Genomic DNA, 27,819 nt, shown 5'->3' on the forward strand with positions numbered 1-27,819 from the left:
GCCACCTCCGCTTCCCGTACTGTGTCCTCCACCTGCCGCACCTTGCCACCTGCGAGGACTAGTGCCGTATGAGGAAGAAGAAGCCGAAGAGTTCATCATGTGCTGCTCTTGTTCGCGCAGGTTGGAGGCAGAAGAGCCGTACTGCCTTTGTCCACCATTGGGATAATGACCCGCGCCACTGCCCCATGAGCCATGTTGCTCCCGCTCAGGACTGCCATAGTAGGAGCTTGGTTGGTGCTGCTGCTGGTGCTGCTGATGACTGCTACCGCTTCCTTCTCGAGAGGACCGGCTGCGAGACTCGGCCCAAGGAGCTCTGCTGCCGGGGTTGTCATCGTCGAGTGGACTCCGAGGATAGGCGGAGTTGATGCGACCGTTGGAAGAGGAGACTTCAAGTGTCTGGCGTGAGGAGACAGCGTCGTGGAACTCTGGTCGCTGATTCCGCGAGCCGATATCAAGGTAGGGTCCTCGATGACCTTGCCCACTTCCTCCTTGCAGGGAGCCACTTCCTTTGCCACTATCGCCGCTGCCATTTCCACCAATGCCGCCTCCACGATTAGGCCCAGCTCTTCGAGCGTACTTCTCGCACTTCTTGAGGATATCTCTCGAAGTCAGGTCAGCCGACGCGTTGAGCAAATCTCGATCTTGCAACACGACGTCCAGCTCGGGAGGAATCTGCCAGAAGTCATCGAGATGTTCCAGCAGACACAAGATGGCTCGATTGGCGAGGAAGAGCTCGTCCTTGGCCGGATCGCCGCTCTTGGCGTAGAGGATATTGGGTCCAAGGACCATGGCGAGATTTTGCAGGTCCATTTTGGAACCAGTCTCCTCGTCGACGTGGGAGAAGGAGGCGACCCATCGCAGGAATACAAAGAGGACCTCGAGGGTATCTCTGTGAGCCTTGGGCAGGAGGATAGTCACTAGCTGCAGGACTCGCAGACGCTCTGACTCCGGCTCAATCTTCTGTGACATGACAAACAGACGGTGCAGCTTGAAGGTCAAGAGTGGGTCGGGAAGCTCACGGAGGAACTTCTTGAGCAGAGCAGCCAGCTGGACTGGGTTATCGTCCGCCAAATTGACCGAGGAGCTATCGCGATCCAGAGCCTCTGACAGCTCTTTCAGTCGCCGAATATTTCCGTTCTTCCTGAAGATTCCCTCGACTGAGACATCCATCTGTTTCATGGCCGAGATGATATCATCGACGAAACAGGGGATCCTAAGTTGAGCACCACTAGCTCCAAGCGTCGAGTCTGCGCCGCTCCTCTCAACGAGAATGTCAAGAGCGATGCCGAATGTGCCCTTCTTCTCGACCTTCTTCTTATCCTTGCCTCCTTTGAAGAGCTTGCCCCAGAATGTATTTTTCCTCGTCTCAATGAATTCGATGAGGTCGTCCATGGGCACCATGTCCTTCAGTGGGCTCTGCTGCAGCATCATTACAGCCATGTGCTTCACGATGAATAGCTCAAGGGCGGACAATTCGCCCAGAGAGCGCCCGTCATGCTGGAGTGAGCGACGCTGCTCTCGGGCTTGCTCGGCCTCTAGCAGCTGCGGGATGTCCGCCAATGTCAGACCTTCATCGTGTGCCCCCAGAGGATCTTTGCCATCGTCTCCGGATGGTTGCCGCATGGGACCATCCTCACGAATGCGTACATCGGTATTGTGTCTGGCAAAGGCAGGCCGAATGGGAATGACTGACCCAGGCTCAGGCACAGGTGAAGAACCCGCTGTTGAGCCACGAACAGGAGATGGGGAGCGACGGAAAGGCTTCTTCGAGGGTGATCGAGACCGAGTCGCTTCCAGGATATTCTGTTGCGACCCATCCCTGGGCGAAGGTAGTCTGGAATCAGTGCTACCGCCATCTGTCGAAGGTGAGATGCGCTGCATCGAGCTGGCTGTTGGTTGTCGACCTGATGGACTGCCGATCACAGTCGAGATCCGGGGGACTTTGGCCTTGGTGGAGAGCTTGCGATCGAGATTGACCGACTTCATGCGCCTCACTTCCGTCGAGTCGCCGTACGTAGAGTCTCTGTCTGCTCCCTTGATCGTCGCAGTCGAGTCGGAGTTGCTGATCTCAGTAGGTGCAATGGCAGGAGGAGAGGCAGGGACGACGCCGCGTTTCTTCAGAAGAGCGTACAAGCGGTTCAGAGCTACTCTGAGCAGGAAAGCATACTGCTCGAGCCTTGTGCCAGTTTCGAAGCCGCGACGAGCATTTGCAGGCGAGTGTTCAGAGCAGTAGGTAAGGAAGAGCTTGCGACTTGAGCTCCCTCCATTCCTCTGCGACCCCTCTGCCGGCGGCGGCCTTGCAGTCACTTCGAGGGCGAAAGCTGAGGGCGGCAGACTAGGCAAGTCCTCTGATGCAGAGTCGGATTCGGTCTTTCGGCTCGCAGACTGAGTACCTTGCCCAGAGGATTCCTTATGCGCCCTCCGCTTGCAATGACAACAGCGCAGGCACGAGGTATGCCACCTCATATTGATCCCCATTCGGACACACTCCTCCTCGACAGTCTGACCACAGCTGACGCAGAGGTCTGTCGCACCTTCATTACCGTCTGTGGACGCTATCGAGGTGCTTCTCGGAAGACTACGGTACCCGTACCACTTCCCGTCAGGGCCTTGCATGCTAAGCTCATTCGAAGGGAAGTCGCCCCGCTCATTATCGTTGCCCTTCTCCTCGGCACTCAGAGCAGCTCGTTCGGCAAGGTAAGCCAATTGATCCAGGAAACGGACAAGGGCTGATCGATTGTCGTGATCGCGGTCGAGCTTGAGAGCGCCAGTGAGAGCGATGCGGATGAGAATTTTGAGGTAGTGCGCTAGACCGGTAACGAGAGAGAGCAATTCCTGAGTGATTCCCATGCGCTGGGCTCCTGTCTCCTGAGTATGCGAAAGGAGTGAGAAGAAGTTGACGATCTTTTTGCAGAGCATACGAGCTTCGCGAATGTGCGAAAGACCCTTGGTCCGTTCTCTTCTGAAAGCCCTCTCGATGTCGTCAATCGCAGAGAAGAGGATCTCGACGTGAAGAATGAACCTCTCTGCCATCCTGACGCCTCCAAGATACCGCCCACTGCTGACGTGCCTGAGCATCTCTGAGATGCACGCCGCTGAGCTCTCTTCAAAGGCAGACAGGACCGTCCATATCCGGAAAACCTGCTCTTCCATCGTCTTCTGCTTCTTTTTGAGACTCGAAGGCGTTTCTGATGCCTCGATCTCGAGCGCTTCAGGACCTGGTAGATCGCTCGCAGAAGCTCCAGTAGTGGGAGCCACGCCCGAATTGGACGGAGCAGGAGCATCCGATACCGTCGGCTCAGCAGCGACACTCCCCTTGGGAGTTGCTCCCGTCGGACACAGCTTGATATTCCAGAATTTGTGGATCATGTAGCACTCAGGATGCCAATGCTCGTCTTGATTGTTCCTGTTGATCTCCACAAATTGCTTGAGGATGGCCGTTCTGCAACCGCTACACTGAATAGCAAATCGCGTCGAGTAGTGGAAGTGACAGAACACCCTACCATCATGCTCGTAGTAGCTATCTTGAGGACCAAAGACTGTCGTGCATACCGAACAGGTAAAGTGCTCAACGTGGAATTTTTTGCCCAGAGCGGTGATGTAGCTGCCTCGCAGAGCGCCACCACAGGTTGCGCAGAGAAGGTCAAGCCGCCGGAAATAGTCGGTCTCGCAGAGGGGGAACAGCTTCTGGGGCACTCCCTTGCCATCAGAAGGCCGGCTGCGCTGATCCTCATCGCCTGCTGTCGTAGGCGATGTTGCGTCCTTCATATCCTCAGTTGCTGGGAAGAATTTGGAAGCGACAACCTTGTTGCAGTCTCGACATCTAAAGCAGTCGAGGTGGAAGACCACCCCCAGGGCCCTCACGAATTGCCCAGTCATGGGTTTTCCGCACGCATCGCATAATTGCTCCCTCTTCCCGCTAGAGGAGCCAGACGGTGTCATGTGCCTGTCTCGTTGGGTCGGATGGGAGTGGGAAGGGGGTATGTTGCCTCCCTCACCGGCGCGATTCTGTGTCAAGCTATTCCGCGGCGATGAGCTAGAGGGGGTGTTGGGAAGTTGTGGTCCTTGGAATGAATCGTTCCGAGACCGGCTAGGGCCTGCGGAAGGCCGTGACGAGTACCTCGGTGGCACGGCAAAGGAGCTAGCCCCTTGCTGTTGTCCTTGTCCATCACTAAGTTGACCACGATCTGATCGCTGCTGAGTACCGTCTTCTCCCCTTTCCCTCTCCGCCTCCCAATTCCATCCAGAGTCCACGGCCCTGGACTTGATTCTGTCCATTGCTGCTCTTCTCGTCGTGGGGCTTTTGGCCACCTTGTCTTCCTCCGGCGCTGTTTGGCCTCCTGATTGTATCGAGGCGACACTACCCTTGCGGCTATGCATTGCTGTGGGCGATGTCGAGCGCGAACTGCCGGCACCGCCGCTGCCTTCGCGTAGGCCGTAAGGATTAGAAGGAAATGCTTTGGAAGAGGTAGATGGACGGTTTGGGTAGGAACGGTTTCCTGGGTTGGGCGAGGCGAGGGAAGAAGGCCCTGCATCCATATAGGAGCCGCCACTACCAGTCCCTCCAAAGCCGCCGGGAACCAGGGGCGAGTCTCCCGAATAAGAAGACATGGCGAGGTCTAGGGCAGGCGAGAGGATGGCGAAGGAAGCGGAAAAGTGAAGAGGCTATGCAGCGAGGACAGGCTTCAACCCCCGGGCGGGATGATGGGCGCAGATGTGCAGCCTTGCCGATGTAGACCCAACTGTGTGAGCTTGCTCGTGGTCTTGAAGGCGACGAGATCCGGGAGAGTTGACCGTTCCCGAGATCCTGAACGAGAGAAAAGGCTGCAAAGAGACAGGCAGCGCCGCCCTCGAAGAGAGGTACGGACGCTGTGAGGACGGTAGGCGTGTGGAACTCCTGTCGTGGGAAAGGTTCCGTGGAGGTGACGATGGGCAAAGACTGTCTCACGCGATTGAGGAGATGACGCTGAGAGTGATGGCTTGAGCAAGACTGTGCGATAGGCTGGCAGAAGTGAAGTAGTGGGTGCGGAAGGGTCGACTTGTTGTGATAGGATCCAGCCGAAAGGGATCGACCAAGGCGGAGGCGGAAGGCTGACTGTGCGTCAGTCGCGGGCGCTGCGCTGTGTTTGCTTGGCGAGCCTAGAAGTGGTTACAGCTGGCGTGTTCCTGACGTCAAAGGTGAAGGTGAGAGAAAGAAGCGGGTGAGATGCTGCCAAGGTAGGCGCGAAGCTTGCCTGGCTGGTATGAGTCTAGGAAGGAGGATGGAGCAGGTGGACCGGCGAACTTGGGTGAATGGCCAGGGCAGGGTAGCGCGGGCACGCGGACGGGCGAATCATCCGTGAGGGGGACAGACAGGCGGATGGGGAAACAGCGCTCACTCGCGGACATGGCTCACACCACAAGCACAGGCGGACACACACCCACACCCACGAACTCAATCCACACGCACGCAGGTCAGCATCCACCCACCGCACAAACCCAGGGCACATCACCAGAGCGGAGCTACTCTTTCCGCCTGCGCGCCTGCCGCGCAACTGCCTGCAGCCACGGAACTTCTGAACCTCGTCTATCCCACGGCCTCTTGGACAAAGGGGAGTCCACCACAGCAAGGCCCATCTCGACCCCAGCATTCTCGCACCCATTCCGAGCTAGATGGTCCCTCAGCCCGTCAACGGAGCCAGTCCCTCGGGTCTTCCGGGTCCCCTCGCGAAAGAGATCCCCTCCCCCTCTTTCCCCGTCAGGCCCTACTCTAGTCCGTCCAGCCCGTAAAGGCCATTCATTGCAAAACAAGGGAGAACGCCGGACCGGCTTCTTTCACCTCGGCAATCAAACTTTACCAGTGCCCGCCACTTTCCCAGGAACGCCGGACTCGCTTTCCACGGCAACACTGGAACGCTCGATCCGTAGCGAGTGATGGTTGTTCAATTGGTAATACAATGGCAGAAATAACAAAAAAAGGATGAGAACTGTTGTACGATGGATGATAGATAGCGCGAATATGTTAAGCTAGCCCCTGCCGGCGGAACCTCGTGATGGTTGTTTAGATTTTGCCTTTCAGACCCCATGTTTTCAGCTGCAGCTGCCGCGCGAGATGGATCAGCGTCGTGCCTGCCAGGACCATGCACCCAGCATAGATCATTGCGGGCCACCACTTCAGGTCATCACCCGTACCTAGGATGGCACCGGAGATGGGGGTACCTAGCAGACCACCCAAGGACATGAGAAGGAACATTTGACCCAGACGCGTACCCACGTTTGCCGTGCTTCCTAGCTGGGCAACTGAGACGAGGCAGGACAGTCAAGATCAGGGTCAGCACAGCGTCTACGCTCTGACTGCACATTGTACTTCAGTACTCACCACCCGCTGGTAAAAGAGATACATAACATCCGGAGCAGTATCCAAAAATGATTGCAAAGGTCACCAATCCGCCGAGATTGGTACACAGGGGAAAGATGAAGATGAGCACCACGCAGATGTATAGGTGCGGGATGATGGTGTTGATCCTTCCCACTCGATCCGAGAGAGCGCCAGGAAGCGTCCTGCCAAAGAGGGAGGCCGCATTGAGGATCGAGAGCATGTATTCGCCTTGTGGGATGTTGTATGCGGTCGTGAAGAGACCAATGTAGGTAAACGGTGTGTAGAGACCAAAGAGGATCAGGGAACAACCAATCACCCAGACCGTGTAGGGCGGGTACTTCCATGCTGTGAAGTCGAAGAATTTTACCTTCTTCCACGCCCCATTCTTGGTGGGGATGGACGGTTCCAGGCGAGGCGCCATGACAAGCCACGAGAAGAGCAGCAGGACTAGAGCCATGAAGCCAATCTGTCGAGGAAAAGGCGGCGCCGCGGATCAGTCGCTGAACATCTACTACACCACGATTGCTCTTCGTATGCTCGAACTCACCACCCTCATCGTCCATGGGAAGCCAATCATTGGGATCAGCCGCTGCGTCATAATGGGAAAGATGACACCTCCTATCGAGCTTCCAGCAGCTACGATGCCGTACGCTAGCCCTCTCTTCGCAAAGAACCAGTGCGCTGGCACGGCGACTGCGAGTGAGAAGATGATGCCGAAGGCAATACCGCATCCCAAGCCTTGTGCCAGAATGAGTTGGTAGTACTCGGTCGAAAGAGAAGTCATCATCTGACAGAAGACGAAGAGGAGAATTCCAAAGAGCATCAGGGGCTTGAAGAAGCCCATGTCGAAGAGGCGACCTGTGAAAACGCCTGGAAAGAAGATGAAACAGTACTGGATGGAGTTGATCCAGGCCACATCGGATGATGTCTTGTTGCTGAGATTGTTGGCCAGATAGTACTCTTCGAATACTCCGAAGCTGTGAAGAGTCAATGATGAGCGAGCCTCAATGTCAGCACAACGCCTGGCTCCGAAGGTCCCTTGCTTCAACCAACTCACGCATTGACAAAGCCCCATGTGAAAAATGTGCACCAGAAGGCTCCCATGACCACCAGCCACGCCCGCAGTCCTCCTTCTGGGTACGTCACAACTGTCGGACTTGCTCCTTTCTCCTGGACCTCTTCATGCCCATCTCCTTCCTCCGCCGCCGTGATCGTGGAAGAATCGCGGATAACATCATCTCCTTCGAGCACTCCGGTCGCTGGCGCTTTCTCCTCCGTAGCCGTAAGCGCGCCGTGACTGCCACTTCCATCGGCACTTGTGCTCCTCTGGCTAAGAGCTGGTGCGGCTACGATGTCGGATGTGTATGTACCGCGTACATGTTCGTCGGTCGAAGACCCTTGCGTCTGGTTCAGCGTATGGAGAGGGTCTGAGCCAGAGGCTGTCGGGATCGTCTTGCTCATAGTAGAAAGTACACTGCGCGGTGTGAGACAGTGATGGGCCCTGGGCAGATGACTATTTCCCTCTACGAAAATAGAGAATGCGCTTCCTCCTAGACACGAGTGCAAGTGACTCGGGTTCGCTCCAGGTGACAAGTAAAGCGGCGAACCTTGAGAGGCGCAGCGCTCTTTCGAGTGGGCACAAACTGCAGAAATATGCAAGGCCCACGCTTGTGGCAACAATGGACCAGGCGGAGGGAGTAGGAAAGATCAATGCAACGAGGAAGAGCAGACGGCTACGCTAGCTGGACCAAGTACACGAATATGGAGAACGAAGGAGGAAAGGAGTAGAGTGGAGAGGAGCCGGCGGGTGGTAAAGCAGACATCGAGGTATGGGGGGAGTCAAGCGGGGCAGCCAATTCTACCGCGCCCCGCATAGACTATCATCGCGGGGGATGGCCGTCTTCGGCATTGATCGGCGGACCGGAAACAACGGCATGCCGAGGAAGCGCGATAGGCTACATTTCCATTCCGGCTCTGAACAACGAAGGTCTCCTCACTTCAGGAACATGGAGAAGTGGGAAATGACCAGGTTTGCAGCACTGTTGGAGACGAAGCGGAGCGCAACCATCAGACATGCATGAACTTCCAGCAGGCTCCCGCTCATCACTGCCTGGTTTCATGCGGCGTGTACTCACTGTTGCATTCCGATAGCAGTGAACTCGTCCTCGTCATCTCCCTTGATTGCGTAGCCGTGCGTAAGGCCGGCGACGTAGACAAAGGAGGTGAAGACCTTCTTAGGTCCAAGAGTTGATTTGGCGACTTCCCAAGCAGCGTTTCGCTTCTCCTCTGGGAACATCTGGTCATGCTCGGGGCAGATGAACAGGCCTGGGGTAGCCAGGTTCGAGAAGCTGACAGGGAAGACCCAAGAAACGGTGAGTATCAGATGGCTCAAGGAAGAAGACCCAGCACGACTTTCGCCACATCACTCACTCCGTTGCTTCGATGACCGAAGGATGACAAAATGCGACAGCGTCGACCTTGTTGGGCCCGTCTTCGCCCAGCTTCAAGCAGGATGTGGCGCCCCAGCAGAAGCCGACCTGTGAAACAAAGGGGAGGAAAGGGATCAGCAAGCTGAGTCCTTTAGCCTGGGAGACCCTTTGCAACCCACTCACCGCTCCAATTTTTGCACCCGGCTGCAATTTGCGGATCTCACCCACGAAAGCTTGAGTCTTCTCCCAAGCTGCCTCTCGAGGGGAGTACTTTGGAGGAAACCGCAACGCATGTAGTCAATGGGAAAGAGTCGAGGGTGTCAGCCAAACGCAGCATACGTGCCCTGCCGGCGCTGCAAGTAGTGACTCACCTGCCCAATGAAAGCTGGGACATCCACCTTCTTGCCCTCCAGAACGCCTTGCTGAACGAAGTCGTTGCCTTCGAAGAAGTCGGGCAGGTAGACTGCCGCGCCTACGGCAGCTGCGTATTTGTCGGCGAGGACCTTTGTGTTCACGAGGGAGATACCAAAGACGTCATGGACGATGAGAATGGCCGCCTTGCTGCTCCGATCGCCGGTGATATAGGTGTCCTTGCCATCGATCTTCTCGATGGAGCCCTTTGGGGTGCCCTTTGCGAAGGAGCCAACCTTGAGACAGCAGCTGAATGACATGGTAGCGTAGTCTGAGCGAGTGATCTGATTAACGTATTTGGTATGTGAGAGTAGTGTGTCAAGAAGGAAATGTGGGTTTTCCTTGCCTGGACATGAATGCCGAGGCACACCATCATCATCGCGGCACGAGCGGCAGGCAGGGTGCTGCTGCCCTGTGCGGCAGTGGATCCATTCGCCGTGCGTGGTTGTGCGTGGAGCGAGTTGGTGCTCCTCTCCTGCTTCCGCGCCGAGAAGCCCCCACGCCACGGCCACCCACAGCGACGCTCTCACGCCTCCGCTCCGTCTTCCCAACCAACACTTCCTGTACACGCATACAAGGACCTGCTATCATGCCTACTTACTTCGAGACCGTCAGAAAGGTGAGCATCGAGTGCAAGAGATTACCAAGTGAGGTGTAGCACCACATCCCCTACTCTGACTGACCCACAATCTATACTATTCCACGATCTTGCCTCGCAATCCCCTTTGTTCCCCTATGCCCCTTCCAGTCGTATGCAGATGTGATCATCAATGAGGAGGGAGTCGATACATCACAGTTCTTAGAGGCCACCGAAGGAGTCATCAAACTCTTTGATTTACTGGGCAATGCTGCGTTCACCATTGTGCAGAACGACATGAGTGCGAATGTAAAGGTGAGTAGTTCAGGGGTAAGACACGAGTCGGCGATGAGGTTCGGACAGGGAGCTAGCCCCGCATTGACGACTGAACGCCATGCGATAGGCACGTTGCTGATACCATGCCACACACTGCGTCTTTGATCCCCACCAGAAAGTAAAGGATCGTCTCCTCGCCGCTCCCACCCAGTCCCACTCCCTCGAGCTGCTGGTACAGAACGAGGGAGCTCCAGGAGACAAGAAGCGACCGGCTACGGAAGGCCTCATGTGGCTGCTGAGAGGACTGGACTTCACGGCAAAGGCCCTCCGGAGCTCGCTGGGCAACAAGTCCGAGGAATTGGCAGATAGCTTTAGGAAGGCTTACGAGGGCAGCTTGAAGCAGTACCACAACTTTGTTGTGAAGGGAGCATTCAGCGTGAGTGTTTGAAAGAGTCACAAGATACACAGGCTTCAATCTCTGCCGCCTCTTGATATCTACCAGAGCTAAGTCGCACTGACAAATCGTTCCATCGCCTCCTTGATGATTCTCGCAGCTCGCCATGAAGGCTTGCCCGTACAGGACAGACTTCTACGCCAAGCTAGGTTCGCCTCCCGAGAAGGTCGACGAGGAGCTGGAGAAGTGGCTGAATGCACTGGAAAAGATCATCAGCAGGATGCAAACTCTGTACCTGCAAAAGAATTACGCAAAGGGTCTCTAGGTTGAAGGTCATTGTAGATGTAGATATCAAAGAATCGAGAGTCCAGCGTGGCCGGAGTCGCAGGGCAGAGGATGCAGCATGACACAGCTCGAAGTCTCTTGACTGGCTTCGATGCCGTTGGTATCTCTTCGAGGATGCTCAATGCGTCAATGTCACGCAGCCGCCAGTCCATTGCACCATCTGCAGCCAGCGGAGGTGTTGGTCTCCCGTTCCGCTTCGCGTTCGCCTTCTCCACTTGACTCGACAGAGTGTGCTTCTCGCGTGCCTTCCTTCCCACTTGCTTGTCACAGCCTAGAACCTCACGAGTCCCGAGTCTCAGAATGACTACCACTCCCCGTCCCCTCCTCCTCGTACGTCGTCCCTCTCCCCTCCTCTCATCCGGGCAGCTCACCCATCTCGCGCCCGCGTCTGATCCGCCCAAGCCATCTCGCTCTCTAGCCCAATGGCAAGGTTATTGCGATGTCTTCCGCTCGCAGCTGGGCTGGGAGGTCATTGAGGTCGATGCCGCCGACGACTGCCCCGATGGAGTCTTTCTAGAGGACGCAATGATCGTCTTTCCCGCCTTGGACGAACGAGGTGGGGGAGTGGTCGTTTTGGTGAGGAGCGGGAGTCCTGAGCGCAGAGGGGAGTACGAGAGTGCCAGACGGGCTACACAGGAGCATCTTGTCCCCCGTGGGTACGAGGTATTTGACTTCAACGTGGAGGACAAGAGTGGTGAAGCTACCTTGGATGGGGGAGATATCCTCAAGATCCTACCAGGGGCCTCGAGCGCAAGTCATGCAACAACGCACACAGGCACTCGTCCGCCCACAGTGTATGTCGGGCAGTCCACGCGTACAAACGCACTGGGTACATCTCTGCTCAAGAAGTGCCTTGAACCAAGAGGCTGGAGCGTACAAGGTGTGCCTGTGCAGCATCACTTGCATCTCAAGTCGGCCATTACTGCTCTTCCAGACGGGCAGGTCATAGGACATTCGCTTCCACGCTCCAGCTCCAGCTCCAGCTCCGGCTCTGGCTCTGGCACGTCCCAGCCCAGCGTGGGTGTCACCCTTCCGGACGGTCATGAGATCCTGCCTATTCAGGAGGAGCATGGAATTGCAGTCGTCGACGTTTCCTCGCCCAATGGATCGCCAAAGGTGCTCTTGTCCGCCGATGCGCCGCGGACAAAGAAGCAGCTCGAACAAAGGGGGTACGAGGTGGTCACCGTGGACATTGGCGACTTTGAGAAGATGGAAGGATGGTGAGTGCAAGACTACTACAGTCCTTGCCCCCTTGACTTGGGATCAGAGATAGCTTACCTTTTGAACACGATTCCACCTTTGTCCCATTGTGCTACACAGTGTCACGTGTCTCTCGGTCCGAGTACGCACACCAAGATCACTCGGCAAATGATGAGGGTGCATCAGGGATGGTGTCGAAGAAAGGCGGAACTGTTAGAATCTTCTCTTCGAGACAAAATGTACAATCAAGACATGAAGGACGCAGCTCAGGAGTTGAGCAGAGTATGTCAGTTTGACCCTGAGGCCTGCGAAGCGCAAGATATGAAGGACGGCGATTGCCTGAGCTCACGGTGCAGCCTCGTAGGGTCCATTCGCAATTTGCGACTGCCCGCCTGGCCCAGGAGGAGCGGGAGACAATGCCCTTGCACTCCCAGCTGTAGCTCCAGCTTCTGAAACAGTTGCACCAGAGGTAGAAGCAGCAGAGCGAGGCGAAATCTTGCCAATGTACCAGCTGGGCACCCAGCCTCTTGCATGCTTGCCATTCTCTTGCACACAATAGCTCCAGTGATTGTAGCGCTTGAAGACACGCAGTCGATCGTCCTTCTGTAATTCTAGAGGCGCGCCATCTGTCGCCGTTGCTCCATTCGCATCGGGCACGACGGCTGTCTCGCTGCTTGAACCCGACACAGGTCCGCTCGAAGAGGAGGCGGCTGCTGCGACTGAAGAGTACTCCATGAGCATGATACCTGGAGTCGAAGTCGATGTAATGACACTTGGTGGTATCGGAACGCTTGCCTTGTCCCACCCTCCCAGACGCCCAGAGGAAGAGATCGAAGGGCCCTCTCTCTGCAATCTGCTCATGGGACCGCTGCGAGCACTTTCTGCATTACCACTATGAGCTCCTTTGATCGAAGCTGGAGTAGGGGTGACAGCATCCTCCGCTTCTGCCATGGGTCGTGAAGCAATCTCGGCGAGGTAGTCTTGCGCCTCAGAGGCCGTCGTGACGCCTGACTCTGTGCCATCCGTTGCCACTACTGCCGCCAGTGGTCTGGACGTCTCGATGAGACAGCCTGCTGGTACCCATCCCGAGCGGATTTCAGCCCCCTTGGACTGGCCATCGTCCCGGCTGCCGTCTTGAGGGCTCGAGCCTGCGGCTATATCGCCCAGTCCAGTCGCGTTAGAGTCACGCTGCACGATCCACCATCCCTTCGCTTTGGAGAGGACTACGAAAGTATCGCCAACGCTGACGTCAAATTCGTCTTCGCGCTCGCAGGAGTACGGGTATATCGCAATCGCGAAGGTCTTGTGACCGTCGAGATTCTCCAACTGAGCTGCCGGACCTGTGAGGATCGTTTCACCTCTCAGAGACTGAAGCGCCTCGCCCGCGTCAGCGCCTTGCCCGCTCTGCAAAAGAACCTCTCTTTTTGCAACACTGCCGCTTCCGTTACCCCCGTCTGGCAATCTTCTCGACCCAGGCGTTGAGGAGGCGGGACCGGACTCTCGTCTAGCAGCGGCTTTCGCATTAGCAATAGCAATGGGGCTCTTCACGTCACGTATGTGTCTGAGCATGAAGACTGGGCTCTGTCGTGCTTCCTTCAGCTTCTGAAAGAGCAATAGAGGCTTCTCGTCGTAGGAGAGACATCGCTCGGTCGAGCCGTAGCAGATGAACAGCGCATAGAGTCTCCAGTCGTCGTTGATCTTGTACTTCTTGAGTGCAGCTGGGAGCACCTTGTAGCACGGGTCTTCCAATGTCACTCGGAAAGACTTGTAGGGGTTCTCTCCGTTGCCAAGGGTCGTCTTTGTGCCTAAGAGGTCCCGACCTGCAGCCGAAGAGGCTGAAGAAGGCGTGCCTACATCCTTGGCGCTGCTCTTGACGATTCCTGCTGATTGAAGAGAGGATGGTGTGGTAGGGCTGGCAGCCGCGCTATTCGATCTAGGCCGATTTGTAGGAGAGGCCAATCCCCCTGGCCGCTGGCCCAGGGCCTGACTTGACAGATTGGGAATCGAAGGGGAGGACAGCATCCCACCATAGACTGCATTTCCAGTCAGCTTGTGAGCAGCTGCTGCACTTAGACTGGAATCAGGTGCTCGATCAGAGCGAGTCGAAGATGGGAACGTGGCACTCGAGGGAGTCGACATGACACCTTTGATGGCAGAGGACCCAATGGGGGAGACATGCTTCCTTCCATCAGTGGCGGAGCGGGACACCTCGTCTACAGCATGAGTCATAGCGCCTTCTGAGCCGTGACCGTGGCCAAAGCGATGGTGTGAATGTGCTTCTGGATCTAGATGGCCCCCACTGAGCGGCATCCGCAGCCTTTCATCCCCGCTCTGGGTATGATCGTTGACCGCGAAGACCTGAGATCTAGCCGAACTCGGCTGCTGTAAGCCTTGACTCCAGCCTATATGTCCGCCTGCGCCATCCGTACCTGAGATCAGGCTCGTGGGCGTTGATCCTTTCGCAGAGGGGGTAGCTGGAGAATGCATGGTAGCATGTGCAGGGGATAGCTTCGCGCGAGGAGAGCCGCCCACATTCCTGAGATCATGAGGCGCGAGAGTGTCCTTGCTGCTAGTGAGGCTGTCAAAGCTGACCGTATCAGCCGGCGATGCCGCCGCAAAGGGACGGAAGGAATGATCCAGAGTAGGGGCGTTAAGGCCCTGGTATCTACAGACTCCGGTGAAGTCGTGTTGGAACCTGGCCAGGAAGATAGTCGCTCTTCGCAGCTCTTGTTCAAGCCTGGCGATGCGGTCATCTCTCTGACGGAGCGATGCAGCAAGTTGAAGGACTGTAACAGGAGGCTCAATCGTTGCCCGAATCTCCTCAGCTGGTGGACAATTATGCGCTATGCGTGAGTTCGAGCTGACCCTGTTATTTTTGGGCCTGCATGCTACTCACATTGAGGATGATAGTCCCCTTCCTCAATTTCGAGACCCCAAACTACTTTGAGTCTGTAGATGCCACCCAGTAAAGCCAACCTCTGTCCCACACTTGAGACGCCAAGGTCTTTCAAAGCTTCATTATCCAGCTGTACCAAGACATCGCCAGTGATACCTTGCTCACGGAACGAGGTAGCCAAAAGCGTAAGATTGAGGGTAGCGAGCCAAGATGAGACGTGACTCTCCTCCCAATCTGTCACGGGAAGTGAGATCCCTGGCGAGGGAGCGCTAGTCATGCCCTTGCCGACATACCGACTCCCATCGACGCCGCTGTCGGAGGCGGGATGATTCCAAGCGGTCGCTGTAGCCGCCATGCGGGCACGCTGAGAGACACTACGCGGCCTCCGAGACTGCGACGATGTTCCGCTAGCTATGTATGCCCCTCTGTAATGCCCTCAGGGCTACAATAGGAGGACCGTTCCGGTGTGACTTTGTTGTTGGGAGGAGGGGGAGGAAAGTAGCGCGACTGGACGTCCGGGCCTGACTTCACCGCAAGCCAGCAGACCTGAGGATGGAGGATCTGGCTGTTGCACCCCACGAGCGACCGAGTGCGACTGGTCAACAGCGTGTCGGAGCACGACCAAAGAGAAGGGATGATGTATGCGGTGAGGAGGGAAGAGCAAACAGGTACGAAGCAGGGAGGCCCAAGTGTTGGTCAGGAACGGGAAGGGCGTACAGATGAGCGGAGCTTGCCCTGAGTGCAGCGTGGCTCCTTCCGCGTCGTGGCTGGCTGTCACAGAGGAGTGTACCGTTGCGGTGTCATGCATCTTCGTCTCGCTTCCCTCTTCCCATCTCGCTACGCCTGAGCCGGTCTGGCTTCATTGTCTGCTCAGTCAACTCGAAGTTCAGATGCATCATATTACTCGATCAAAGCCAGGTCGCCACATTTCTCAAATCTGTCCCGAAGGGCTGGGGGCGTTGATGCAGACTGTTAGGGCCCCTCTTCACAAAATTGCCGTGCGACAATTGGCCTACGATCTTGCCATTCGACCAGATTAGCTTTCCTCGCACCATAGTATAGCGTGGCCAGTTCGAAAGGGTCTGCCCTTCATATGGCGTATAGTCGACGTTGTGGTGCAAGTGGGAATTTGAGAGCGCAAAGGGCTTGAAAGTTGCTTGTGGATGCCAAATGACCAAATCCGCGTCGGAGCCAGGCATCAGACACCCCTTTTGCGGATACATGCCGTACTGCAAGACGATGAAGGGTGATGATGAGGAGAGCAAAGGTGAGGGGATGTCGACTTCGTATGGAACTCCAGCATCAAGACTCACCAGCTTGGCCGGATTGGTAGACGTCAACTCAACGAAGCGTGAAGGAGAGATCAGCCCAGTCAACAATCCCTGAGAGAAGAGCAGTGGCAGTCTCGTCTCTACGCCAGGAATTCCGTTCGGGACGTGCTTGAAGTGGCCCATTTTTCTTGCCAAGAGACGCGAAAGGTCTTCTTTCGGGACTTCATGGTAGACAGACGTGCACGGTGCGGCAGGATTATGGCCGTCGCCACTCTCACCTTGCATACTACCTGCGTGCTCAAGCACTCCCGCTGGCTTTCCGTCAGGGTCATCGTACCGGAATGGACAATGATCGGAGGACCAGATCGTGAACGTTCCATTCGCAAGATAGCTGCAAGGACCGGGCAGGTAGCAAGCGATCAGCTCGTTGATCCCGTACACCGTGTCGAGAAGGAATTACATACCGTTGCAGGGCCTCATGATCATTCTTTTCGGCCGGTGGAGGGGGCGAGCAGATCATCTTGCTGTTTTCGAAGCAAGTCGGCGAGTGGAATCTTTTCTGTGGTCGCGAGATGGTGATTTATGAGTGTCAGATGGGGGACTGTGAGCGCGTGCGATGCTCCCAGAGCTCTTGCAAGCCTTACCAGGTCTTGCCACGTCAAATTGAAGTACTGAGGACACGTCTCAGCGTATATGGGAAGTCCCCGACTTTGTGCCTCTCGGACATTCTGAGCGGCCATCGGCGAGCCTATGTGGACGAACAAGATGGGATTCTGCACGAGTTGAGCCAAAGCAATGGCGCGATTTGAAGCCTCTGCCTCAATCAGGGGAGGACGTGAAAGAGCATGGTAGTAGGGAGCGATCATGTCTCGCGCTTCGAGCTGCTCGGTGAGCCATTCGATGGCATCGCCATTCTCAGCGTGTATGAGCGTCGTGACAGAATTCTTGCGCGCAGCGACCATCACGTCTAGGAGCTGTCTATCGGTCAGACGCATGGTGTCGTAGGTCATGAACAATTTGCAGCTTGTGATGCCCCACTCTTTTACTAATACGGGAAGCTCAGATTGGAGGACATCGGGGTCGTTGCGAGTGATAATGACGTGGAAAGCGTAGTCGATGTAGCTGCCGGTGCTTTGTGCCCGAGCTGCGTATCTTTGTACAACGCCGATCAAGCTACGGTCCGCTTCGTCGAGCCTGTCTTGAGATGCGAAGTTGACCATGGTAGTGGTGCCACCGGCAGCAGCGCTACGAGACCCAGTCTCAAAGTTGTCACTGCACCTACCTCCTAGCTTGTTGGGACCTTTGAGAGACGGAACGCCAACTTGTCAGAAGATGCAGAGGTAGGAAGAGTCAGACCGTCTCACCTGTCTTCAGGTCCTGGCAAAGATGCACATGGCCATCGATACCACCAGGCATCACATACGCCCCTCTACCATGCAGGTCGGTCAAGGATTGCGAAGAGAGTCAGGATCAGTGCGACAAAAGATGACCTCGAGCTTGCTGGGTGCGGGCTGAAATACTCACTCTGCGTCAATGATTTCGCATCCCTCAAGATCAGCGCTCGAGAACTCTCGTGCAAGGGCCTCTATCTTGCCATCTTTGATGCCAATGTTGTAGTAGCTGTGCAAGGGTGTGGATCCATCGAGACGAAAGGTCCAATGTCTGGTTGAGGAACTTCCAACTCATAAGCGCGCAAAGGGGTGAGCCACCTACTCACGCAGAATCTGCCGCCGTGACGACCAGGCCATTGACAATCACGGTATCAAATCTTGGCATTGTAAAGGAGTTGTTGACATGGTGATGAAGAAAGCATCGCCTAGGAGCAGACTTAAATGGCGTACATGCGTTCTTTCTTCCAGGCGGCTCTATCTCGACCCTCTCCACCCGGTCTCCTTCCGTGCACCGAGATCCGCTTCCGCACGTCGGCAAAGAGACCGAGAGGAGCCGACGCTGCGCCGCATCCTCCCCCTTCCGTATCTACCCAACCATGGCGGCTGCTCCCATACGCTCGCCGCGGCCCGCCTCACCCACACCATCCAGCCCGACCGGCTCTGCAACCTCATCCTTGAGCCCACATGCTCAGACACGTAAGCGTGCCAGAGGACAAAATGACATTACCTCTACTTCGCCTCAGGTGGTGAACCACGACGATCGGCCTCGTCGCATCAGTAGAGCCTGCTTGCAAGTGAGCATCCGTGAAGAGCGGGGGTTTCCATCAATGCCACGCACTCATCCCGCTGCTCTCCATACTTGTTGTGATCTCTCCAGTGTCGTGGCAGAAAGCAGAAGTGTCTCGTGGACGAGAATCACAAGGATGATCCAAGTAGGCCATGCAGACGCTGCCTTCGGAATCGCTTCGCGTGCTCCTTCGAGACGATAGACGAGGGACCTTCTGTGCAGACCGGCACGCGTCCCACCATTGCGGATCTGCAGGCATTGGAAGCAAAAGTCGATGGACAAGAAGACAGACTGAGAGCTGTTGAGGCGTGGGCAACCGCTGAGCGTTCCAGGCACGGAGGCAGCTCCCCAGAGCCATCAGCAAGAGTGCACTCAGCATTGACTGATCTCCCAACCCTCGCAGACGTTGCTACAGCCCACGGCTACTACAATGCAAGAACAAGAGGTACCTCTGAAATTGAGGGATCCGGCATGGTCCGCTTTGGAGATGCCCAACCCATTGCCCAGCCAAATGGCACGTCGGACCGTACGCACTCAATGGCCGGAGTGGATACTCTGAGGCTCGAAGCGCCCATCGCAACGCTCAGATCCCTGGTAGGAACCATAACCAGGCGCTCGCCGTCAGGAGCAGATCTCACGCAGGTTCAACCTTGGGATCCAGTCACCAGAGGGCTCCTTTCCTTGGCGGATGCCAGCGAATGTGTGCACACGTAAGTCACATTGGGTCGAAAGCGAGTTCGAAGTGTTCTACCGCACTCATGCAGATCCGTACTTTATTCGAATCGCAGCTACATCAAGCACTGCCACTACATGGCTCCCTTTTTGGACGACAAGATGCTGCAATCCCTGCCCCAATTACGCTCGCGCTCAAATCTATTCCTAGCGATTTGCTGTGTTGGTGCCCGCCTCTGGAGATCTGTGGACCTCTCCTCCCATCTCACTACACATCCTAGATACGACGACTTGATCAAGCTCTTGGATGACAGCCTGGCTGTCTTTCTGCTTCATCCCACGTCGAAGGATGTCAGCCTCGAATCAGTGCAAGCCCTACTGGTGACGGCTCAGTGGATGCCAATGGTTCGCTCTGCCGCTTCACCAAAGGGGTATGAGAGCAGATACAGTGAGATGAGCGTATGGTCTATGCTTGGGCTCGCCGGGCGCCATGCTCTCTTCTTGGGTCTCGAAAAGGCGTCTTCTCCGCCTTTCCAGGGGTGGAGAGGCGATCGACAGACTTACAAGACTTGGCACAATCTCTTGACATGTGACGCAAACTTGATGATGACTTCTGGTCTTCCTCCTTCGACTTATGCTGCCTCTTCTTCGCGCAACATCCTCTCACTCGAAAGTCACGGCCTGCCTCAGACTGCTGATGACGTGAGGGTAGGGGCACTGCTTCAATTAGCCGCTATCGCTCAAAGCACTGTGCAACGAACAAGTGCGCTTCCAGAAATTGACCAACATGCCATCAATCGCTGCAATGAGGGACTGGACGAATGGGAGAGGTGAGCCAAATCAGAACCAAACAAAGAAAGTGCCGAGATTGACAACGCTGCATGCTACCACTTTGACGCGGCAATAGGCATTGGGCCGATCCTCTTCGTGAGCAGGGCACACGACATGATCAGATGCCCTTGACGTCTTTGCGGGTGAGTACTGTCGACCTAGGCCAGAGGCGTCTGACATTGAGCTGAACCTGTACGTTGTCCAATGCATTGCTGCAGTGGTACCGTCTGACCATCAATAGCTTAGCTCTTCGACCTCTGTTATCGGCGCAGGAGGCGCAATCGCCGTCTCGACCCTCGCAGCAGTTCCTCACCAGTGCTCTGGTTCACAGCTTGGATGCAGCCACGTACCTCCTTGTGGCCTTTACTCGATATGCCCAGACGCGAAACACACAAATGCTTAGCACTCTATCGTTTCCTACTTTTCCCGACAGTGCCGAAGGTTGGTCACTCAACGATCGCTCTGTCAAGCGGCTGTGCTATGCGCTCGACTCTATCTGGGTTACACTCACCTTCGCGACTGTCTTCATCGTGCTCTGCTACACCCGAGGGCACATTGACGGTAAGTCATGTTCCACACAGCAAACGATTCAGATGATTCGATGTGTCTCACCGATGCAGCCCTCGCCGACTGCCTGTCCTGCCTCATCCCAGATTCTATGAAGATAGTACCTTTCGACGTTTCGACATCGCCGCTCCTATTAAGAGCACCGCCTCGTCCCCCACGTCAAGGAAGTGTTTTTAGCGAGTTGACTACTCTGGCTGGCCAGATATACGATACAGTATGTACTTTGGCTCCCGGCCCGCATCCTGCACACGAGCTCCGCATCGTGGTTCACAGTGTCATCAATTCCGTGATGAGTTTGGCCCAATCAGCCTCGGCGCCTGTACAAGAGAACAACAACCACTCGTCACACAGCCATGGGGTGGACACCGACACGGCAGCAGTACAATCGCTACAAGAATTGCTCGATGGCTCCGACCTACAGTGGCTCGGGCAAGTATGGGATGAAATGATGACAGGGACCGGAGAGATGCGGAACGACATCGGAGGGCAGTCAAGATCGGCATGGCCGTCTGAATGAGTCCGAGAGCTTAGTAATCATAGGTGTGCTTTTGTGATACCCGCGAACTCCTTCAGGCTAGAGCGAGCAAATTCGCAGAAGTGTGATGGGTGATCAGCCAAATGCTCTCCCAAGATTCCACATCGAGGCGTCAGCATCTTTGCATAACAGCCTCACTCACGTTTGCTCGGTTGCCCAATCAAATGCTACCGTTTGAGCTCCCTCCCACAGAACTAGCTTGCCCAAAGCAGGCAAGTTCTCGGTGCCAGCCACGATCTTCATGAAATGGCTGCCGGCTAGTGGACCCATCTTGCTGGCGAAGGAGACCCCACCATACGCCAAGAGGAACTCAGTCTCTGAGATTCCTCCCGGATACAAAAGGAAGTCACCTTGGCTGGGGTGGCAAGTGTGATTTTCGAAAGGTACTTTGAAGTCCGTGTCTCCTAGAGGCACCCACAAGCCTTCCCCACTCCACCGCACGTGGATGAGCTTCTGCTTGTATGGAAGAAGAGAGCGGAAGAGAGCCGTCGTCTGAGGCGCTTCCTTTTGCAGAAGACGAGCGAGGAAGCGATATGGGCCTGCTGTGATCGCAATCAGGTCATTTGTGGACTCGGGAGAGGGAGTAGAGAGCGATTGACTCATGGTCGGTGAAGTGAATGCTTAGTGTGTGATGGTAGCATCGTGGTAGGCACTGCGAAGAACGATTAGCCTAAAAGTCTAGGCGAGGTGTCGGTGTCGGTGCGGTGCCGACTCGGTCCGCTCCACTTCCGTTCTTATCAGAGATCGTCGGGCCGATGCAGCCGACGCAGCTCCCGCCAGGTCCCCGCCTCGGCTTTGCTCCCAGTCCCACAAGGCTCGGTCGGCAGCGGACCGAGGTCACGCTGAGCGGCAGATATAAATATAGGAGCTCAGGAAGAAGCCAAGCCCTGATATGCTACTCCATACTCCCAACGACAATGCCTGCCAGAACATCTGTACAGACGTTCCCCGTGGCCTACGCAAATCGCTGCCCTGATGCCGCGCCGACCCCTTCGTCAAGCATCGTCAAAGGTGGCTCACTGCATCTGCGTGGTGGCACATTGACCGTCAAACCAGTGCTCAAATTCGCCAATGGTGCCTTCGGAGCAGAGGTGGAAGGTATAGACTGGGATGTAGCACAGCTCGACGAGAGCCTCGTAGCTGATGTGAGTAGAAGATCTATCACAACTCCGCGTAACATCACCTCGCATCGCTCCTGACAGGATACCCACTTTCACCTTCCTTCCTCTGGTGATAGCTGATCAAGCTCCAGAACACCTACGCCGTCCTGATCTTTCGCAAGACTGGTCTGGATAATGCACGTCACATCAGCTTTACCCGCCAGCTGGGCCCTGAGCTGGAGGTGAACCCCTTCTATCATGGTATCGAAAACGATCGTCTACAAGAGCCGCTCTTGTTCGATGTCAGCAAGTGAGTCATGGAGGCGGCGAATCAACAAGCAGCTTTGGAACATTGCTGACACCAATCATTCCCTGTCTCTCCACTGAACAGCATGAATCAAGATGGCACACTAATCGAGAAAGACAGTCGTAGGTGGCATCATTCCCTCGGCAATGCACTCTGGCACACCGATTCTAGCTACCACCAGAAGCGATCCAAGTATTCGCTCCTCCTCAGTCATGGCAACGTCAGTCCTGGAGGGTTCACTCACTTCGCAGACACGCGCCAAGCATATGAAGACCTTCCAGAGTCCATGAAAGCCAGCTTGGAAGACCTCGTTGTCGAGCACGACCTTTGGTGGTCCCGAAAGCTGGGATCACCCGCAGTTTACAGCGAGCCGCTCCCTTCAGAGCGGGCCAAGAAGCCTCCTGCGTATCACAAGCTCGTTCAGGTTGGCCCTGATGGCCGCAAGACATTGTATCTTGCTGCGCACGCTAAGCAAATCGTGGGCCGATCCCTCGAAGAGAGTCAAAAGCTCATCTGGGAGCTCATCGATCATTGCACTCAGCCACAGTACGTCTTCAGTATGGAGTGGATTCAAGGAGGAGACATGGTGTGGTGGGACAATCGTCAGTCTCTACACAGGGCGAACCCATACAAGGAGGGTATGTCAAAGCGGGATGTAAGACGCTCGACTGTCATCGATGACGGACCACTGGCTTTCGGCTGTCCACGCGACACTTCCACTCCTGTCACTGATGTTTAGCTGCCATCATGGATAATACAATAAGTCAACGCACATAGATGATAAAGGATTCTCATTGAAGATTTCAAATTGTACTGATGAAAGGGCGACAGAGGACTTGTGCATCTAAAGGAGTCTAAAGGAGATATGCTTCTGTAGGAAATGTGCGTCTAAAGGAGATGTGCTTCTAAGGAGACGTGCTTCTAAAGGAGATGTGCGTACACTATTGTGGAGCCAAGGATGCCTCAAGGTCCATCATTTCTACGAGCTTTGCCCAGAATGCTTCCCCATCTTGATCTCCCAAGGGTAGGAGGGGTCGCCGGGGGAAAGGGCTGGTGCCATGTATCCTAGCCAGGGCGTACTCTGGTAGCACAGGATGAGGCGACTGTCAGCCATTGTGGGTTCCGCAGCTTCAGCAGATCGACGGAACTCACTGAGACCTCGAACTCCTGCAGGCACTGCATATGCATCAGCTTTAGCTAGAATGGCCTGGATCCGGTTGAGCTCAGATTCCTCGTCCTTGGTAAGCGCACTAGGCTCCTTGTTCACCAGCTCCCACAATCGCATTGTGGCATATGGGGCAAAGTTGGAGATACCACTAACGGTCCCATGACCACCGACTCTCATCCATGGTACGAGGTCAGAGATCAGACCGTCCAAAAAGAGGAGCTTGGAGGCGGAGGATGGCGACTCTTGGTGTCCTGATGTTGGGGATCGCAGTCGAATCAATTTCGAAATGCTTCCACCACAGCTGCAGTCAAATATCGGTACCGAAGTGTCAGATCGATGTGTCATTGTAACCAACCTCGCTATCCGTACATCTTTGGTGGCAACTCACGTCAGCTTGACTCCTGCAAGGTTCGGCGACTTGCTTGCTATCTCCTCAATGATGTCAGAAGACATGTCTAGGCCTGCGGCGTTGGCCGGAAAGTTGTATAGGAGGATCGGTATCTATATCCAGTGGTCATACAGCGGTGAAATACACTCGTCAGCCCAATGACAGCGGAGATCGGTTACTGGGGACGGGTGACCTACAGGTGAAGCACTGCAGACGTCGCAGTAGTATTGCACGATTTGCTTTGGATCGGTTGCCAAGCTTGCCGCGTAGTATGCTGGTAGGATGATCATGCCGGCATCGCTATTTGGAGGAAAGTGTGTTATCTCAGCTTCTCGAACGATTGATTACTCTCTGTGATCATGAGGACTCACGCTCCGGCCGCCGCTGCGTGTCGAGCGAGCTCGATGGTCTGACGAGTCGAGCTGCCTCCAACTCCCGCAACGATCGGAGTGTCGGGTTTTCCACATTCTTCGAGCACCTGACGAGTGACTCTGATGATTTCGCCACGTTCCTCATTTGTCTATTCGAGAAAAGAGAGATGAATCTCATGGTGAGCTTGTTAACCCTGTCTGCCTCATACCTCCCATGCGGAGCCTCACCAGATGAACAGCCTCTCCCAAGGAGCCAGCGCAGACTGGAAAGATGTCGATCTTCGCAAGACCTGGGTGTGAGAAGAGCAACATCGTCTGCAGCGTCAGTGTCTAGTCGGACGGCGGGAACAAGTTCCATCACGGACGACTCACGAGTGAGGTGCTTCCGGAACGATGTCAGGTCAAGCTCCTCATTCGAATCGAAGAAGGTTGGCAAGGGCGCATAGACACCGCTAGGCAGAGAGCGTCGTCCACCGTTCATGTTGCTCATGCTGCGACTTCAATAGTATAGTGGTAAAGAAGATGAAGAAGAGTGCGTACCGGAGAATGGAGAAGGTATTCCAATTCCTGTTCATTCCCCTTCCCGACCCCGTATCTTGTAGGGCGTCGGTAGGGCGGGCCGCTTGCCGACGCGCCATTCAGCTCCGCTCGGTAAGCTTCCGTGCTCCCGACGCCGACGCCACGCGGAGATCCAAGACTTGCTCTCCTCGTATCTCTCCGTACCTTTGGCCAGCTCTCCTCTGCAACCCCATCCGGCTGGAAATGGCCGATTAAGGGCCTATCAGTAGCGATGCAATCTCTTGTCTTCCCTCCCTCCCTAATCTCAACCAGTCAAAGTACCACATACTCAGTAGACTGCCCTTATCTTCACGATAGGCTACCACTACCCAACCCAGTGGCCTGCGACTGCAGCTGCAATGGCTCAAATACCAGGGATCTGAGAGTCTCTTGTCGCTACTTCCTTTCGTCCTCACTCCCTATCGTCCTCACTCCATTCCTCTCCAACCGCTACAATGGCTTCGCTAAAGGTGAGTGCCTGGTCGTGGCGCCGCGGGTACCGATGATCAGTACCTGACCCCCCGTGGGGACTCCTCCAGGCCAGCACCCCTGACATGAAATACGAACTGGACCAGTCTTCCTCTATGGAACATGAGCAGGATCAGGACCTTCAAGCAGCCGGGCTTCAGAGGAGTCTTCAACCTCGTCACATCACCCTCATTGCCATTGGTGGTGTCATTGGGACTGGTCTGTTTCTAGGCACCGGATCTTTGCTCCAGGCCGGTGGACCACTTGGCCTCCTGTTGGGCTATGTCATCATGGCAACGCTGCTCTTTTCGGTGATGGTCGCCCTTGGAGAGATGATCACGGAGCTCAACCTTCCCGGTGGACAGTTCGCTCTGAGCACAAGATTCATCTCACCGGAGATTGGATTCGCCCAAGGGGTTCTGTTCTGGTATAAGTAAGTAGATCAGACTGAGCGGATACCGTTCTCCACCTGCCTTGGACGCCATCTCACACGCTATTGCCTCCCTCCGACACTTTCTGTTCACTTTGGTTCAGCTATATCATCGTCCTTCCAGCTGAAATTTCGGCTGCGGCCGTTCTGATCTCATACTGGACGCCAGCGGGTGAGGGTGACTCGACATGTACCTCTGCGATCTGCAACAACGCACTTTGGGTCGGTCTTTTGCTCATCCTGGTGATTGCTATCAATTTTGCGGGGACTCGTGTCTTTGGCGAATTCGAGTTCTGGGCTTGCTCCATCAAGGTTATCACTATTGTGGGCCTGATCATTGCTGGAATCGTTATCACCTCAGGAGGAGGCCCCAACCATGAATCGATTGGCTTCCGCTTCTGGAAAGAGACAGGGGGTTTCGTCCAATACGAAGGCATAGCCGGCGCTAAAGGACGCTTTCTGGGCTTTTTTGCCGTTCTACTGCAAGGTGCCTTTGCCTTCATCGGCACAGAGATTACTGCCATCGCTGCTGCTGAGGCTGCCAGCCCTCGTAGGTCCATCCCACGAGCCATCAAGAGCGTCTGGATCCGTCTGGTCATCTTCTATGTAGCGAGCGCCTTCATTATTGGTCTCTTGGTCTCTCCCGATGACCCCAGCTTGAGTCTAGGCACTGCAGCAGCCAAGAGCCCCTTCGTCATCGCGATTCGCAACGCAGGAATCTCTACCCTGCCGTCGATCATCAACGCCGCCCTCCTGACCAGCGCGACTTCTGCCGGTATTGCAGACCTATACGTCTCATCTCGCTCGCTCTACGGTCTTGCTCTGCGCAACCAAGCACCAAAGATCTTCCTCAAGGTGCGCAAAGACGGACTGCCCTGGGTCTCGGTAGCATTCTGTGCTGCATTTAGTCTGCTCTCTTTCATGGCAGCAAGCAGCGGCTCTGCAGGCACTGCTTTCGGATACTTTGCCGCCATGACTGCCGAGTGCGGTATCATCAGCTGGATCTGTATCCTTACTGCCTACATTCGTTGGTATAAGGGACGTCAGGCACAAGGTCTCGGTCGCTCTACTCTTTCGTACAAGGCCCCCTTCCAGCCCTATCTCAGCTACTATGGTCTGGTAGTAGCGGTCTTGGTCCTCATCTTTGGTGGATTCACAGCTTTCATGGGATCTTTCGATACCTCGTCGTTCATCACCACGTACTTCCCCATTCCCTTCTTCATCGTCCTGACCATCGGCTGGAAGTTCTGGCACAAGACTCGCATCGTCAGCACGTCGGAGATGGACTTCCAGACGGGCGTAGCGCCGCCCCTCACTGACGACGAGAAAGCCGAAACGTTCTTGCAGAAGTTGGTCCAGATGTAGATGTGGTGGCGTAGAGAACTTGTTCTGGCGCTCAAGCCAGTGATGACTGTTAGATTCCGAGTCTAGGCTGATTTGTTCCAATGACCTTAATGATGATATTCGCACCAGTTCAAGACAGTCCGGCGCTAGGCCATTCGGGACCATGTGCTCACTCGTTCGTAGCAGTGATGACTTGACAACTGCTGCTCCGGCTCCGACTCATTTGTAGAAGCCAGTGCACACCTACGGCTTCGACCTGGGCATGTGTTGCAGCAAGTAGTGCGGTGTGGAGAAGGCGGAGAGGGGCAGCGGGAACATCTCTGCAGAGGCTCCAGGCAGCTCGGCATAGAACTACAGACTTACGTCTGCGACCTTCGTCAGAGCGACTATACTAACGAGCGCGAAGCTGAACTCGTAGCATCTTGCACTTCGCGTTACCGTTGAGCATTTTGCAATGTACGCGATTTGCATCTCGAAGGCTTGGCCCAGGGGTTCGTTCTATTGCTGTCCGTATTCCGCGTGTGTGTTGGATCGCACGCACGCACAGAGCGGAGCGTGAATCGGACGTCAACACTTCCGCTGAGACCACCGGGCGGCCTTCTCAGCTTCCTCATTGTATGTCTACCTCATCCAACATAATCCTCTCTTCCTTCTCGCTTCGGATCGGAGCTGCCATATCACGCCCACAAACAGAATCTGCTGGCCTTGCCTCCATCATCTTCATCTTTGTTCCTTCGAGAGTGAG

At 55.4% G+C, this 27,819-nt stretch overlaps 12 protein-coding genes across 12 annotated transcripts; 5 read left to right on the top strand and 7 right to left on the bottom strand.

Annotated features, from left to right (window-relative positions):
- Window positions 1-510: 510 nt before the first annotated feature.
- Window positions 511-4,380, bottom strand: BCV69DRAFT_248132 (RhoGAP-domain-containing protein; the record flags this gene model as incomplete). Its single annotated transcript, XM_025490280.1, has 1 exon — window positions 511-4,380. A coding segment is annotated over one exon (3,870 nt), but the record flags the coding sequence as incomplete, so codon positions are not given.
- Window positions 4,381-5,977: 1,597 nt separating this feature from the next.
- On the bottom strand, window positions 5,978-8,003 carry BCV69DRAFT_170283 (MFS general substrate transporter). Its single transcript, XM_025489494.1, has 4 exons — window positions 7,416-8,003; window positions 6,906-7,335; window positions 6,359-6,824; window positions 5,978-6,279 (listed from the first exon to the last, which is right to left on the bottom strand). The coding sequence occupies exons 1-4, from the start codon at window positions 7,817-7,819 to the stop codon at window positions 6,041-6,043; spliced, it is 1,539 nt and encodes a 512-aa protein (XP_025348599.1). The 5' UTR covers window positions 7,820-8,003; the 3' UTR covers window positions 5,978-6,040.
- A 348-nt stretch (window positions 8,004-8,351) lies between these two features.
- Window positions 8,352-9,458, bottom strand: BCV69DRAFT_298454 (alpha/beta-hydrolase; the record flags this gene model as incomplete). Its single annotated transcript, XM_025494220.1, has 5 exons — window positions 8,352-8,397; window positions 8,494-8,706; window positions 8,789-8,895; window positions 8,971-9,057; window positions 9,159-9,458. 5 exons carry the CDS (start codon window positions 9,456-9,458, stop codon window positions 8,352-8,354), a joined length of 753 nt encoding a protein of 250 aa, XP_025348600.1.
- A 267-nt stretch (window positions 9,459-9,725) lies between these two features.
- BCV69DRAFT_170361 (putative het-c2 protein) lies at window positions 9,726-11,024 on the top strand. Its single transcript, XM_025489495.1, has 4 exons — window positions 9,726-9,817; window positions 9,947-10,105; window positions 10,227-10,487; window positions 10,606-11,024. Exons 1-4 carry the CDS (start codon window positions 9,788-9,790, stop codon window positions 10,768-10,770), a joined length of 615 nt encoding a protein of 204 aa, XP_025348601.1. The 5' UTR covers window positions 9,726-9,787; the 3' UTR covers window positions 10,771-11,024.
- A 66-nt stretch (window positions 11,025-11,090) lies between these two features.
- On the top strand, window positions 11,091-12,014 carry BCV69DRAFT_311949 (hypothetical protein; the record flags this gene model as incomplete). Its single annotated transcript, XM_025494890.1, has 1 exon — window positions 11,091-12,014. The coding sequence occupies one exon, from the start codon at window positions 11,091-11,093 to the stop codon at window positions 12,012-12,014; it is 924 nt and encodes a 307-aa protein (XP_025348602.1).
- Window positions 11,990-15,590, bottom strand: BCV69DRAFT_290037 (hypothetical protein). The gene is made up of 3 exons (XM_025493694.1): window positions 14,887-15,590; window positions 12,111-14,815; window positions 11,990-12,010 (listed from the first exon to the last, which is right to left on the bottom strand). The coding sequence occupies exons 1-2, from the start codon at window positions 15,239-15,241 to the stop codon at window positions 12,336-12,338; spliced, it is 2,835 nt and encodes a 944-aa protein (XP_025348603.1). The 5' UTR covers window positions 15,242-15,590; the 3' UTR covers window positions 11,990-12,010; window positions 12,111-12,335.
- A 204-nt stretch (window positions 15,591-15,794) lies between these two features.
- Window positions 15,795-17,957, bottom strand: BCV69DRAFT_290038 (aminohydrolase; the record flags this gene model as incomplete). Its single annotated transcript, XM_025493695.1, has 7 exons — window positions 17,875-17,957; window positions 17,682-17,777; window positions 17,522-17,586; window positions 16,802-17,457; window positions 16,622-16,716; window positions 16,200-16,548; window positions 15,795-16,115 (listed from the first exon to the last, which is right to left on the bottom strand). Exons 1-7 carry the CDS (start codon window positions 17,931-17,933, stop codon window positions 15,795-15,797), a joined length of 1,641 nt encoding a protein of 546 aa, XP_025348604.1. The 5' UTR covers window positions 17,934-17,957.
- A 184-nt stretch (window positions 17,958-18,141) lies between these two features.
- Window positions 18,142-21,369, top strand: BCV69DRAFT_282166 (hypothetical protein; the record flags this gene model as incomplete). Its single annotated transcript, XM_025492253.1, has 7 exons — window positions 18,142-18,342; window positions 18,426-19,045; window positions 19,124-19,837; window positions 19,915-19,981; window positions 20,057-20,399; window positions 20,492-20,979; window positions 21,083-21,369. 6 exons carry the CDS (start codon window positions 18,145-18,147, stop codon window positions 20,920-20,922), a joined length of 2,373 nt encoding a protein of 790 aa, XP_025348605.1. The 3' UTR covers window positions 20,923-20,979; window positions 21,083-21,369.
- On the bottom strand, window positions 20,577-21,628 carry BCV69DRAFT_282167 (hypothetical protein). Its single transcript, XM_025492254.1, has 2 exons — window positions 21,083-21,628; window positions 20,577-20,979 (listed from the first exon to the last, which is right to left on the bottom strand). Exons 1-2 carry the CDS (start codon window positions 21,541-21,543, stop codon window positions 20,940-20,942), a joined length of 501 nt encoding a protein of 166 aa, XP_025348606.1. The 5' UTR covers window positions 21,544-21,628; the 3' UTR covers window positions 20,577-20,939.
- Window positions 21,629-21,750: 122 nt separating this feature from the next.
- BCV69DRAFT_282168 (putative alpha-ketoglutarate-dependent 2,4-dichlorophenoxyacetate dioxygenase) lies at window positions 21,751-23,356 on the top strand. The gene is made up of 3 exons (XM_025492255.1): window positions 21,751-22,085; window positions 22,178-22,350; window positions 22,432-23,356. The coding sequence occupies exons 1-3, from the start codon at window positions 21,858-21,860 to the stop codon at window positions 23,084-23,086; spliced, it is 1,056 nt and encodes a 351-aa protein (XP_025348607.1). The 5' UTR covers window positions 21,751-21,857; the 3' UTR covers window positions 23,087-23,356.
- Window positions 23,128-24,844, bottom strand: BCV69DRAFT_282169 (putative dihydrodipicolinate synthase). Its single transcript, XM_025492256.1, has 7 exons — window positions 24,647-24,844; window positions 24,503-24,564; window positions 24,275-24,423; window positions 24,101-24,203; window positions 23,904-24,016; window positions 23,500-23,816; window positions 23,128-23,428 (listed from the first exon to the last, which is right to left on the bottom strand). The coding sequence occupies exons 1-7, from the start codon at window positions 24,753-24,755 to the stop codon at window positions 23,289-23,291; spliced, it is 993 nt and encodes a 330-aa protein (XP_025348608.1). The 5' UTR covers window positions 24,756-24,844; the 3' UTR covers window positions 23,128-23,288.
- A 572-nt stretch (window positions 24,845-25,416) lies between these two features.
- Window positions 25,417-27,095, top strand: BCV69DRAFT_247986 (hypothetical protein; the record flags this gene model as incomplete). Its single annotated transcript, XM_025490270.1, has 2 exons — window positions 25,417-25,733; window positions 25,835-27,095. 2 exons carry the CDS (start codon window positions 25,417-25,419, stop codon window positions 27,093-27,095), a joined length of 1,578 nt encoding a protein of 525 aa, XP_025348609.1.
- Between the last annotated feature and the right edge of the window lie 724 nt (window positions 27,096-27,819).

The sequence above is a fragment of the Pseudomicrostroma glucosiphilum genome (assembly GCF_003144135.1).
Source record: "Pseudomicrostroma glucosiphilum strain MCA 4718 unplaced genomic scaffold BCV69scaffold_5, whole genome shotgun sequence".
Classification (NCBI taxonomy): domain Eukaryota; kingdom Fungi; phylum Basidiomycota; class Exobasidiomycetes; order Microstromatales; family Microstromataceae; genus Microstroma; species Microstroma glucosiphilum.